Consider the following 14,922-nt stretch of genomic DNA (forward strand, 5'->3'; position numbering starts at 1 on the left):
GCAGAACCTGCCTTGAGGGGGGGGGGGAGAAGGTAACTTTTTTTTAATTTATGAAAAAAAAAAAATTCGAAAAAATTTTTTATGAACTTTTTTTTTTGATCGATTCTATGAGTGTCGGGGGAGGTACCCCCCTCGGGAGAATATCTGGATTTCAAAAGTTGGCACATCTGAATGCAGGTCACTAGCAATAGCAAGATTCTTATTTGATTGTGATACTCATTATGTCAGACTTTTATGTTCTTTCCAATTAATACTAGAGTTACCAGATTCTAAAACTCAAACATGAGGAAGCATGCACTATTGTTAAGAGTTATGATCACAACAGATGGTGCCACTATACTAACAAAGAACAACAATTGTTTTTTTCCCAACTGAAGTAAGGATGCTTTTAAATATGCACAAGGTTTGAAAAAACCCAGCAATCAATCAACAAGTTGTTTAATTACAAGTAATGCGGACACTGAGTAGTTTTAATGGCTGACTATCATATTACTGAGATTGAGGTCCTAGTAGCAATAAAACTTGATAAGTGATCATTGCATATTTAGCTAATTTTTACATGATAGAGCATATTTTCACAATTCTAAGACATATTTTACACCTTTCATAATTTTCAATACAAAGTAAATTTTTCCTCGCTATTCCAATCCTGCTTCAGACTGGTTTTTCCGGTTCCTGCCTCTGACGAGAGCTCCTAGGGCTACGATTTTTACGCACAAAAAAATGGAACATTGTTGCCGATTGGTAAAGAATCCTGTAATTCAGGTTTTCCAACCAGTCCGCAATAACACTAACTTTTTGGAGCATAAAAATACTAGCTGTTCAAGGACACTGGTGTGTGGCTGTAAATAGATTAATCATCTGAATCAGTGTCGGTACTCGTATAAAATTGGCTAAAATTGGTAAAAGGGGGAATTTTTTTAATGTTTATGGGAAATTTTGAGAGTTTTTATGAAATAAAGAGAATTATTTATTTTAATTTTGTGCGATGCTTTTCTAAAGCTAAATACCCTACTTGGCTAGGTATTTACACCTACAGATGGCAGAACATTAATTCTGAATTTGTAGGGGAAAACTTACTCAAAAGGGAAATTTTTGCTGGATGAGATTAGTTAGTAAAATGAATTTTTGTTCATACAATAAGTAATGGTTCAAAATAGTTTAGACCTACTAAAACTAATGCTATTTGAGATAGGAATGAAAAAAATTTAGGACATATTTTCCATTTTATAGGGCATATTTAGTTTTTTAAGAGCATACATGTATTTTTATAGAGCATATTTTAGAAGTTTTTAGGGCATAAAAATCCTAGCCCTAGTGATCACATATAAGGTTTGTTCAAAAAGCATAAGAGCATAATTTTCCGTGTGTAAACCAGTGAAGCTAGGGAGGTGTGGTTTTGTGCACATATGTAGGCAATGCCCATGCTTGAATATTTACTTGCCTGCCAAAGCTGCTAGTCACCAGTAGACTACCAATGAATGCAGAATTTTAAGTGCACAGAGTCATTTTCGTTTTCAACAAAATGGCAGGAAAATCTTGAACAATACATGTATTAAATTTTGTGTGAAGCTTGATGATTCTCAAGTAGAAAAACTCCACAATGTTCAACAAACCTTCCAGAGATGGAGAAATGGGCACCCACACCGATAAAGGTGTGATAGAAACGCTTAAAAAATTGTCACACATCAATGGAGAGTGAAGTACGTTCTGGTAAGACCTCAACATACAGATTGAGATCGTTATTGACCAAGTGGGGACTCTGGTGATACAGGATCATCAAATCATGATCAGGGAACTTGCAGAAAGGTGATCATTAATAACGGATCTGTTCATTTTATTTTGATTGATTATTTTGTCTTCAGGAGATGCAATGTCCAAGTCATGCTCTAAGTATCCCATAATATTTTCCAATAAATCTTTTTTTTTTTTTTTTAGCCTAGCAATTTAGGTTCGCCGGTGCTTCTCAACTACATGGCTTCCTTCCATCAATATCAAACTAGGTCACGAGTGGTTCACCAATTCATTTTTCCTCATTTATTTTCCATTAGTTGTGTATGTATGACCAAACCTTCTACTCATAAAGAAGGAAATCAACTAAGCCTTACACTTGCAAAAGCTGGGAACCACTGTTCTAGCACACTCACCCAGACTACAAGGAAACAGTGGTTTGATTTTCCTTCAGAGGCGGTTGAGTTTTTCTTTACAAAATTCATCTTTCCCCCCAAGCCAGTGGTCACACTCTGCCGTTCATTCAAAGATTTAGACATCTTAAAAAATTAATTAACATGCACACAAACACATTCAAATATTATGCCCAAGTACTTAATGAATGCTTACCTGTTTGAGAATTTCTATGCCCCTGATAAACATGCAGATACTCTGAGGTATTAGTCGCTTTAGAATCAAAAAGATATATGTCTTGATCATTGTAAGAGGCCAATATTTCTAAGTGAAAAAAAAAAAAATCAATGCATTGAAAACTTAATGGAGACAATTTTGAAATCTTGTATCTTTGCTGTTCAGAGCAAGAAAACAAGATAGCAAAAACATTGTAATATCTCACATTCTATAACCATATGAATTCAGCGAAGTAAGATTCAAGATAACAGGTAGACAATCATCTGACGCTCAGTTATTTCATGTATTATTTTCTGAATCATAATACTTGTATATTTTCATATTAACTCCATATTGATAACTATTAAATTTTTGGCTGTTTCATAACAATCACAGATAGTTTTTAAAAAAATTAAACGCGTAAAGTGTTAGAAGTGAAATTCAGTGATACTTGGGAGTGCAAATTTTTCCCGACAACAAAGAATTTCTCATGATATTTCTAGCCGTAGCTACCCATTCCTGTGCAAGAATTTGAATTTACGCCCATTCTGGGGCCCCCTTCCAAGTGAACTCTGTGCATGTGTTGCACCTGCCTAGTTACAGTCCTGTTTCTACCTCAACTAATGAATACAGATTTGAGTAATGAACATTTTTTGATGACATGGATGCAGGTTGTAACATACCTGTTAACCGGTGTAACCACTGTCTGAAGTTAGGCCTCAAAATGTTTATGATCGGTCACTTGATCGATGATCATGGTAGATTGGTAATAGTATTTGTATTTAAAATGATGTCTAGAACTAAATATTTGTATTGGCATATACCTTGTTTTGCTAGTAGAAGGCCACTTTGGACTTCCGATGATGCCCCCCGATCTTTGTTTTCACCATCCTATAGGCCTTGTTTACATATGGAAGGAGCCTGGCCAGCTCCCTCAATACTGTTAATTTCGTTGTCATCCTAAACCAGAAAAGGGACAACCAAAAATCTTGAACATTTAATGTTGTGTATTTTTACGGAAATCGATCATGATTACATAATTCTTGTTTGTTGTGCACCAAAAGTTTCCAGTAATACCAATTGTACCGAGATTAAACTTGTTATGCTTATGTATAAATAGTGATTGTGAAGAGTGTATGATTGCATTACATTCTCGGCTTGTTGTATGTTCAGTGCTAAAAGTTGCCTATTTAGTATACTAGTTAACATTGAGTAATTGTGTGATAATTTTGCATTAGTCATGCTGAGGGAATAGTGCTAATCCGGCTGGATCGGAAATCAGTTTTTAATAATGAGTCTTAACCAAGATTAGTTTTACTAAAAATTTGAGTTTATTTTAGCCAATGTGGTGATCTCAGCGATCATGGAAAGTTACTAATGAAACTTGAACTATTTTGATGTCACTAGAACTAGATAGTGTCCAGTTAAGTTAGGTCATCTGTGCTCCTTTTTTTTACGGCTGTCTCTGCTCTGCAAAAATCCTGATATAAAAACATCAACTGATGTGATTCCTTTAAGTTTCCTACGATCTACTACTTTGGTTGGATTAACTGTCTCACAGTGACTAGAAAGACTTATTCTCTCCTAGGCAGAAAAGACGTACTAGGATTATGAACTTGCTTAGACATCAAGTGGCGAGGTGGTGTTGAAGTGCACAGACTGCATTGGATAGACAAGATCTTATTTGTTGTTAGACGCATTCAGATTGTGGTGTAATCAAGAAACATAATTATATGTTTAACATGAGAAACGTTTCATTTGGATTTTTAATCTTAACTTCAAAAAAATAAGTATTTTCATCAAATGTTTTGACTGTGAAAAACTGACTTTGCGTCTATTCCTGCCTGTGAACTTGATTGGGAGTTGGGAATTCAGGACTGTAGCTATGGAGGCCAAAGTGTGCTTACATAACACCGCCATGGTTCGAGCTAAAATTTAGTGCAGATTACATTCTGAATTAATGCCACTCAAGTCAAAGAAATTTATCTCTGCCTCAGAATCCCTTTTCCAGAAATATATATATCTTCACTTCTCTTAATGTTTCTGAACCATTTCATGCAAAATAAAAAATTAAGCTGTGAAAAAATGCATTAAAAAAAGATTCCTATAACAATGTTTTCAGTGCATACAGAATAAGTCTTGACATCAAACTGAACAGTCTAGATATTCTAGGAGCTTATTTTTTCCATCAGCACGTATGATATATAGAAATAAGCCGACCACATCACAAAAGAGGATGCAAATGAATTGAAATGGGTTGTGCACATACAGAGTAAAATAAAAAAATTGTCATTATCTCATCTTCATACAAATTTGCCTTTATCCAATTATGAATCTGTTTAGCTCAGCCTTCACCCAGTTTTCACATTTTTTTTTTAAATCTTTTCAAATGATTTATAAAACTTGGCCACAACTTGGAACGAATTAAATTTTCCATAGAAACTTATGGGAAATCACATTTTGGCTAACGAATTTAATCCTGGAACAAATTATGTTATCATAGGTGCCAATGCTTCCGATTTTTCAGCCCTATTAAAATCTTCCGGTCTGAAATCCAATTATTCCGATTTTTCGTAACTTCATGGAAAAATCCCTAAAAGTAATCAAATTCAGCTTTATGTGAATGGAAAATTCCTAGAGAAAATGCTCTTCCAGTCTTTGCAATTTCAGGCTAATCTCGTTTCCTCAGGAAAAATATGGGGAATCAGGATTTCAAGTACGAAAAATTGGTAACTGTCGCCAAACACGATGCCAAAAGCAAGCAAAGTGGCTAATTATAGCTAAAAAAATTGGGACAGCAAAAAATGTGTCCCGGAAAAACAGGCTTTATATTTTGTCACCCATTGACATTTCTAAAAAGTCTCCAGTTTTTCCCTTTTATTTGTTTGATATGTTTTCTGTGATGCTGAACGCCATCACGGGATAAACTACAGATTTTTCAAGTCTGTGAATAGGCATCTATGTATTATCCTTGATAACAGAAATATCACTGTATAGGAAAAAAAAGTGCAACAACTTTTAGAGAATCCAGCAGAATCTCCCAAAAGAATGAAGTTGATCGGGTATCTACCCTGGAGAGAACAAACTTATTTTCAAATTTTATGTATGTTATGAATTTGCTCAGCAATTAGCTCAATAAGTAGAAATTTTCTCGCTCCCGTGTCGAGGGAGGGCTTGGAAGGGAGAAAAAACAAGATTCAAAGTAGGTCATGCATGAAAAAGTGTTTAAGAACATTTTTCTAACCCATAATTTTCCCATCTTTTAGTTCCATTGCCTCTTTTTCCTTTTTCAGAATTTTTTCTTCTCATCGCCCTTCAACAATGGTACCCATAGGACCATAAGTTATACTCGTAACTTCCATCCCTCGAACTATTCCATCGCCCACCTGGGAGTGATATTTCCCACTTTGGGAAACAGTTCTAATCTAATAATGTAATTTCGGAAGAATGTGGAAGATGTACTTGTAGGATAGGAGGTTTCTTTTCTTATCACAAAATTATTGCCTTTCTTTGCTTAGCTTTGTCATGGATGTTATAATTGACATCAGAAAGTATAGTACCAACACCTTTATATATAATATACACCTGAAAAAATCAGACCATCTTCCATAGGCCACGATAGACTTGGAAATCTGGAGAAGCATCATGATGACAATTCATATATATGGATACACGTTAGATCTGTTAGATACGTTAGACACTGCCCCGCCCCATGCCCCCCATATCTCTGCCCATGTCATCTTCACTAAACATGAAAATGTCAGAAAACCCTTACTATACTTATATGATGTTTGGAGTATTAAAATATACTATACCTATTGTTTGTTACCTATTTTTTCTTTTAAAATAAAATATCGGAAAAATAGAAAATTTATAAAAAAAATTAACTTTTTTTATGAAATATCAAATTTATAAAATTATAGAGACAAATGATAAATGAGTCTCACCATCTCCACTGTAATTATATACAACCGATGTTACATTGGCTTTCATGTCCATTGCGGTCTATTAAAAAAAATAAAACCAATTACAGATTGTAATCAAAATATTAAAAAATACAAATAATTTTGCCCTTACACCATATGCTTATGCTTGGGATGGGGGTTAGGGGCCTTGAATGGCAGAGAGTTCAAAGCTAATTTGAAAGGGCCACAAAGCATCTTTTTAATTGGGACAGGGTGACCAAATCAGAAATTAACTTTATTTCAATAACTATAAAGCTCTTTGCAATATGAATGACCTCTCCGAGATTTGCACTTTTTATTTGGATACTTTTCCAATTGGAAGAACACTTCTAGGATCAATGGTTAGTTTTTCATTCCAGGATATAGGGACTTTCCTGTTTCGATTCCTGTATATACTTTTAAGATAAGAACATGAAAATAATCCTTTTAAAATAAGCATGCTTTTTTATGTTATGTGTAAGGACTATTCTTTGCTGAATGATTTATGGATGTACAGCGTGGCAAATGACAATACTTCCAGTGGCTACCGAAAGATTGAAAGATACTCTGTGCGACAGCAAATATGTGCACACACGTTGAGACATTCCTTTTTGTATAAAGGGAACATTTTAGCATCTGTTCTTATCACAATCAACACATTATAATCCAAGCTAATTCATGTGTTAATTATATTGATATTATGGTACTACAGTCGATGCCGCTTATTAAAAATCACTGATAATGTTATCATTTGGGTATTGTTATCACTTTCCAAAAGAACAGACCAATATCATATCGTGGGAAAAAATTTGTTTACAGTTATCTGGACTTTGAATAATGTTATCAATTGTGTTTCCTGGCAAAAGTTGGTTTGCACATTCTGAAGATAAGGTTTAACCAAACTCCATTCCATTCCCCCCCCCCCCAATTAGTTATTAGACTACATAGAAGGTATCTCTCCCCCTTTCTTGTTGTGAAACCTTCCTGTAGGCTACTTAATGTCATAGTATTACAGTCCATAGTATTCGCGGGGATTTATATATATCCATGTGGAGGTGCTTTTACAATGGCGTTCCTGTAGTGAATGTAAATATGTGACATAAAAAATTTCTTTCCTTCAGTTCTTGATTAGTTTCTTTCCGTTAACCAGATTCCAATTTCTTTTTTTCGAGAGACTTTCAAGTGATCTATGAAGCGCATTGTACATTAAAAATTTTCATGTAATTCCTAATATACATTGGGCAGATCCATTCCAACACCTCACAATGGCAGAATTATAGTTTAATGTAAAAAAAGTCCTGCTTTAGAATTTTAAAAAATGGAACGATCAAATATTTTGCAATCAGTTATGGTAGGGGAAAAAAACAATTGTGTCCAGTTTTACCAATATTCATTTAACATACGTCCCGTTCAATCACTTTACGATCAAAGGACATAATATTGTGTCCTATTGCCAGTGGAATGAATTTAAAAAAGTTCACTGTTTTATTTTCTCTCACCTGATCATACAAAAGCTTTGTTGCAACCTTACAATTTTTTTTTCCTTGATTTTTTTTGTATACTCTGATAGAGATTTTTTCCCTCACATATATCTTTCTTGTAAAAGAACAGCTAGGGTGAGGGTGAAAGAGAAACCTAACTTTGTACCTACATTCTTATCACCTTATCCTTATATCAGCGGTTCTCAACCTTTTTTGACTCGCAGAGCCCTTTTAGGTAAAAAAATTCTATGGCGTAGCCCAGTACGACAATTTTTTAATTATTCATCAAAAAGTTACGGATTTACTTTACTATTTGAAAATATTTATAATTATTTTTTTAAATTTTACTGTTTTTCTTAATTTTCCTGTGGCAGCCGTGGAGCCCCTAGATTACATAAGGAGCACCAGTTGAGAACCGTTGCTTTATACTGTCATACTCTTTTGTGTTTTTTTTACTTCCCTTTTCTTAATGTGCGATTAGGTTAGGATACAAGTTTACTACATTTACTGCAGATTCATCAAATAGAGAGCATCCAAATTTCTTGCCAATTCGCTTGTAAGAGAAGGGGTTAACTAAATGGGATGTATGGTCATCATACATTCAAACAGGATTTCCTTCAGTTGTCATTCGGCCATTGTTTTCAGAACCCTGAATCACATTAAGCGCTGTGGACTCTTTATATGGTAAATTTTTTGTTAACATTCTAGAAATTGCCACTTATTTCAAAGAATGAAATGAATGAAATTATATATATATATATATATATTTTTTTTTTTTTTTTGATTGCGAGCTGATAAATGCTCCCCCACCCCCCCAATACAAAATAATAAAAAAAGTCAAGTAAGAGGAGAAACTATCGTTTTCTATTATTTATGCTGTATGCAAGAATACTATACTACCCTAGGAAGGAAGAGAAAAACATTGTCTTTCTCCCCATCTGCTATCAGACTTTGAACAAAAGTTGACACCGCCCACTAGCATCCAATTGACAAGATGGGTGGGGGGAGGAAAGCATGTTATCAAGGAAAGGCTGTTTATTTATTTATTTACACCTCTCAACAGGCTGAGTCCAATTACAGAGATGGGAGACACACGGACATAACAATACAAAAATACAAGTAACGAAAATTAATAGAAAAGCAAATAATAATTCATCGAATTTACAAGTTAAAAATAAAATCAACAAACTTAGAAAACAAAAATATATACGCGCAACGGAAGCACACATTGAGAATTCAGCATGAGGAAGACAAATGAGAAAACAAGAAAATATATATACAAATTCATAAAGCACCTAGTAGAACATGGAATCCTTGTGAAAAATATCTGGGAATTCACCCGTATTGTAATTTTTGCATGCTCGCAAAATTGGTGAAGCATTTAAAATGTTTGTGCGTGCACGAGGTAGATAAAAAACATTTCGGGAACTATGAACCCGTCGCTCGAGAGATGGCACGGATATATTAATTAGGCTCGTCAGATAATAGTCATCGATTTCTGCCATGAAGAACTTTGTGAAGGAATGACAGATCTCGTTTTGTATGTCTGCTATCAAGAAATGTTATCTTGGAAAAAGAGAGAAGATCCGAAGTAGGCGCATCTGGGACGTACACACCAAAAGTCTTCCGGAATAATGACCTCAAAAGCTTTTTCTGTACACGTTCAACACGTACGCTCATCACTGCAGGAATATGGCCCCATATGACTGAGCCATACTCAAGTGAGGGTAAGACGTATGCATGGCCCCCCACATCCTGTAGCGGGGCCCTTAGGCTGGAATCTTCAACGGGCCCCTTCTGTAGCTAATTTATAGCATGAAAAAGCAAAAAAAAGATGATAATCATCCCGGACGTATGCAAAATACAGTCGTACCATCACTGGAACTGAGGTGAATGGCCCAGACAACCTAACGAGAAAGCCAAGTGACTTGTTGGACTTTGACAAGACACTTTCGGCGTGATCGCTGAAGTTCAAATCACTCTTGAAAATTACACCCAAATCCATTACCATGCTCTTTCTTTCTACAGCTGCCGTATCTACGGTGTAATCGTAATATAATGGATGTAATTTTCATGTGAATGAAACGACACTACACTTTGAAACATTCAGACCGAGATTGTTGTCATGACACCAATCATTCAGATGCAACATATCATTTTAAAGAGCCAAGCAGTCTTCTATGGATTGAATTGATCAATGAAATTTTAGGTCACCAGCGAACATGAGGCAACGGCTATTTTGAAGATACAACGGTAAGTCATTTACAAAGATGAGAAAAAGTAAAGAACCAAGATTGGACCCCTGAGGAACACCAGACGTGCTTGTATATGGTTTAGAAAGATGTCCAGATGGCAGCCTAATGATGTTTGTTCTGTCACTCAAATAGGAAGCGAACCAAGCTACACATTCATTTGACAAACAAAGTTGCGAGCATAATTTCGTTAAGAGTACATGATGATCTACTCGATTGAAAGCCTTTTCAAAATCAGTGTATATGGTGTCAATCTGTTCCCCATTGTCAACAGCAACCAACAGATCATGGGTGAAGTTCACAAGGTTGGTTACAGTTGAGCGTTTACGAACAAAACTGTGCTGAAACAGACTCAGTGAAGGCGCAAAGTGATTATACAGTTTTTCATAAATCAATGATTCTAGAATTTTGACGAACAAACTTAGAATCGAAACTGGTCTGTAGTTAGTTACATTGGATGTGTCGCCCTTTTTATGAATGGGAACTATGCTTGCCAATTTCCATGACGAAGGGAAGCAACCTGTACTCAATGATTTATTAAATATAACTGTTAACGGATGTGCCAGTAATTGACCACAACCTTTGACTATGTAAGCCGGAATACCATCTGGACCGAAGGCCTTGGATGACTTGAGCTTCCTTACAGCGCATAACACGTCAGCTTCCCCAAACTGTATATGGGCGACATGGAAGAGGTCAGTTTCAGCCAAAAACTGCCCTTGTAAAATCGACTGTAAAGAAATATTTCTATTGGTAAACACAGATTCAAAGTAATCTGCGAAGGCATTAACGGTTTATTGGGCAGTTGAAGAAGCTAGCTGGGTTTATCAATGCCAAAATAAGAGCCTTTTAAGAACCCGCGAGATATTTTGGCATTACCTACATAAAGCTGATCAAGTTAGGCGAGATATCTCAGCATTGTCGCTGTAAAGTTAAAACTCATTTTATCAGGCCAGTTCTGTTAAAATCACATTGTATTTACAAGCATGCATTGAAATGATGTAAACTTATGCACAAGACATTCAAAGTTCACTTTTAATAAGACAATGTCAGATGATATTAAAATGCATTGAGAAATCATAACTACTTTAATCCAAATTTTTGAGCCGTAATCAACTTTCATGATCACAAACCACATCAGCATCATTAACATATTCAAAGAAAGAGGGGGGTCAAGATTCGACACTTACCTTCCCTCCTTCCAAATTGAAATTGTTTTTTTTATTAAAACTCCAATGTAAAATGAAATAACATCGCCCCCTCCTACTTTAAAAGGAAAAAAGATTTTTTCCCCCACTCTTGAGGAAACCCTGGATAAACTACTGATCATCATGATACACAAATGAAGAATATAACATCTAGTTATGAGGCAATAACATACAAGGAAATACATTTTTCTCAATGAATGCCACAGAAATTAGCCGAACAAAATGAGGAGTTTTCACGAATAATCTTCATTAGATAGATGTCTAAACTGTATCAAAAATAAAATGTTCAAAACAAAAAGAGCAAGATGGTTTTTTCTTACAAAATGCTCCGGACAATATTTCTTCAGGAAGCCATCTTCTTGTCTGATACACCTTTTATCATAAACCCTAAAAAGAGAAAACATTGAAATTCCCATAACATATTATAATTGAGGAGTTGAATATTATATTATAATTGAAGTTTACATGTAATACAAATACAGACATAAAGGCCGCAATAAGCAAATTGCTCAATGAGTTGGCTGAAAAAAAGATGCCTAAAAGCAACCAAATCGAAAATATACTAGTATGTCCAAAACATTGAGACTTATTTTATTATGGAAGAATGAATATTAATAGAACCTGCTTTTATATATATATAAATATATATATATATATATATATATATGGTGCTTCCTTTTAAGTAACTACCCTGCGCACAATTAGGCATTTTCGCCATTGTTAGTACAGATGTAAATGCAGATTCCAAGATTTTTTAGTCACAGCCTTCAGAGCCTTTGTCACTACTTGCTGCACTTTTTTGAACCCGAAAACTGTTGCCTTCCTAAGCAAATTATTTATTCTTCATCCAAGAAAAAAGATCAGGGAATAAGCTGGTTGTATAGTATCAGAATGTGATGTTTTGGCAGGTAAATCTGACACGCCCATCCTCCAGAAGCATTTCGATATCTCTGAAAGATAGGAAGCGGGGTGTGTTTGGTCTTCAAAGATAAATTTGACACCAGGAGAGATCTGAGAGTTCTTAAGCATCTGCATGATTCAGTGAGACTATAGCGACCAGATCTTTGTGGAAAGTAAAGTCGCAGGTGCTCCATCACGAAAATGCTTTGGCTCACAGGTCCCTCTTGGTATCAGATTACCTGCCAAAACATCACATTCCAATACGTTCAGAACCAGGTTATATTTCTTTATCCGAGGGCAACGATTCTCAGGGACAAAAGCATTGGGAGAGATGTGAAAAAAGGCTTGTAATCCACATTTATATCTTTGTATGAATAATTGCAAAAATGCACAGGGAATTTACTTCAAAGGGAACACCAAATACTCATTCTTCTGTAATCAAATAGATCTGACCTTTTTGTGAATGTAGTAGTATAATGCACCTGCCCATAAAAGAGGAAAATATGGTTGTCTTATCTAGGAATCATGCCAAATGCAGAAAAAAATGTTTATAAAAGAAAATTTTAAAAAACCAATATATTTCCATGTACCTTACGAAATGGTCTCGTCCTGCAGCGACATATTCATAGGACTTCATAGGATTGATTTGTACTGAATACAAGGGAACTTTTTTATCGTTTTCTTTGCAAATCACAAGTCTGAAAAAATTGTGTAATTATGAAAATACATATTTTGAAATGCATATGAGAGTAGAAATACATGTATATTAACTTTGAGTAAACGCCAAAATTCATTCACAAAGTTTTATACTTCCCTATTCGAAAAAATGTGATTGAAAGATGTGTATAAGCTTCCAGTTCTAATAATGCTAAAAACATTCGGGATCAGTTCAAATACAGTTTAATAGAAATACAGTAGCTTAAAACAAATATATACCTTTGAAAAGAATAATAGCTAGCATGAGAAGAACAGTTGTGGAACGAATCATTTGAGCTTTCCAATATTTCCTGTGGGGAAGTTTGATTTGCTATGTTACAGGAAATCTGATAAATCTTGTAATTGTGTGTAATTGCTGGTTGTTATGCATAATTACTGGTTGTTATGCATAATCACCACTAGTCTCAGTAAGTTTGATAAATTTCATTGCATTTATCACTTAAACTATGCATAATTCCCAAGTTGAGTTGATGAAATATGGAAAAAAATCACATGGAAATATGTGTTTAATTTAACCACTTGACGGTTCTGCCCATACGTGATTGATGCTTGCACTACACACACATTTTTCTATAAAAACTAAATTGAAATAAGTTTCATAAGGATAAAAATCCACAAATTATTATCAGTCTCATAAAATTAACTTTCTTCACATTTATCAACACATGCAAACATAACCGTTGAATTTCAGTCCAAGATGATGAATTTGATGCATAATGCCTGAAAAGTTTAAATAATTGATTTATAATTTATCATGTTTATTAATCAAGTTGGGGGTTATACATAACCACTGGTGAATGTGATAAATCCATAATATTTATCAAACTTACCAAAATTCTTTTTGACTAAGCATAATCTCTCTCTCACCAGATTTATCACATTCACCATAACAGATATACAAGTGTTTTGGATTACGAGCACATTCCCGGAACCAATTGTGGTCATAAACTGAAGCTCCACTATATTTATGTGCAAATATACATACACAGTGCTTTATTTTTCTTTCGTTGAAGGAGTCAATATATATGAGAAAGATTTTTAATAAAAATGTTTAACCACACAAAGTGAAATTTAATATTAAGCCGTTTGTATGAAAAGAAATATTAAAAAAATTTGAAGAGAACATGGTAAATGATTGAATTTTCATGTTATGTAAGTATGGCGTTGAAGATTTGCCTGCTTTCTCTGAAGAGACTTTTTGAAATGAGAACCGGCTTGCATTCATGCCTCGAGGTTGTGAAAACCCAGAAAACAAACTTCAGTCAACCACAATTTGTGATGCCAACACGGTTCCAACCTCAATCCTCATGATGAGAGTCTCATAGATGCCCACACAACAGCATAGCAGCACTGTTCGCATTGCAAAATTGTGAATTTAAAAAATATCAATAAATAAAACATTGCATAAAATTTTTTTTTAAAAAGTGGGAACTTACTTCACTGGTTTTCCTTCTCTTAAGTCTATTTCAAAGACAGCTGCATCTTCACCACAGCTGATAAAACTGCAGGGTGATTCTGGATGCACTGCAAGCTATTTTAAAAAGAAACAGTATCTCATAAGCACAAAAAAATATTTTTTCCTCAATTTCTCATTTAAATAAAAGTAAAAAACACAAGTTTTCATCTCAAAATGAGTTTTGTAAATGATATGAGAATACATTTTGTTGTAAATTTCACAGAAGTACAAAATACCTACAATACGTACCACTGCAGTTTGAATATTTAATTGATTCTAATTTCAAAGAAAGCCAAATGTGTGCAATTCCATTGAGTGACATTTACTATAATTATGAGAAGAACCCGGAAGTTCAGGCAAAATGCCTTTTTTGCCTATTTTCAAACTTTTTTGGTAAAAATGCCTTTTTTTAAGTTTTCCTGCAATAATAGCGTATTTTAATACATTTTTGAAATTATAAGTGAATTTCAGAGGCCATAATATATAAAACTTGAATATGACTGTCCCAAGAGGTCACCAATTGACGTCATGGCTTGCACAAGGCAGTGTAGGAATAGACAGGGCTCTAGGGCCCATGTTATTCAGATTTATTTTTTCTGCACCATAAATGCACTGCAAACAACC

General features: G+C 34.6%; 1 protein-coding gene across 1 annotated transcript in view; it reads right to left on the bottom strand.

The window, feature by feature from the left end:
* LOC149083595 (DDB1- and CUL4-associated factor 8-like) overlaps positions 1-14,922 on the bottom strand; it is a 45,505-nt gene that overhangs the window by 17,209 nt on the left and 13,374 nt on the right. Inside the window, exons 4-8 of the mRNA XM_089234103.1 lie at positions 14,279-14,373; positions 12,716-12,823; positions 11,546-11,612; positions 6,288-6,345; positions 2,341-2,448 (exon numbers count right to left, since the gene is read on the bottom strand). Of these exons, the coding sequence (XP_089090229.1) occupies positions 2,341-2,448; positions 6,288-6,345; positions 11,546-11,612; positions 12,716-12,823; positions 14,279-14,373 (436 nt within the window). The remainder of the gene's footprint in view (positions 1-2,340; positions 2,449-6,287; positions 6,346-11,545; positions 11,613-12,715; positions 12,824-14,278; positions 14,374-14,922) is intronic.

Source organism: Pholcus phalangioides, unplaced genomic scaffold (assembly GCF_987345545.1).
Source record: "Pholcus phalangioides strain wild (caught in Gottingen) unplaced genomic scaffold, Ppha-v1.0 ptg000008l_1, whole genome shotgun sequence".
NCBI lineage: Eukaryota > Metazoa > Arthropoda > Arachnida > Araneae > Pholcidae > Pholcus > Pholcus phalangioides.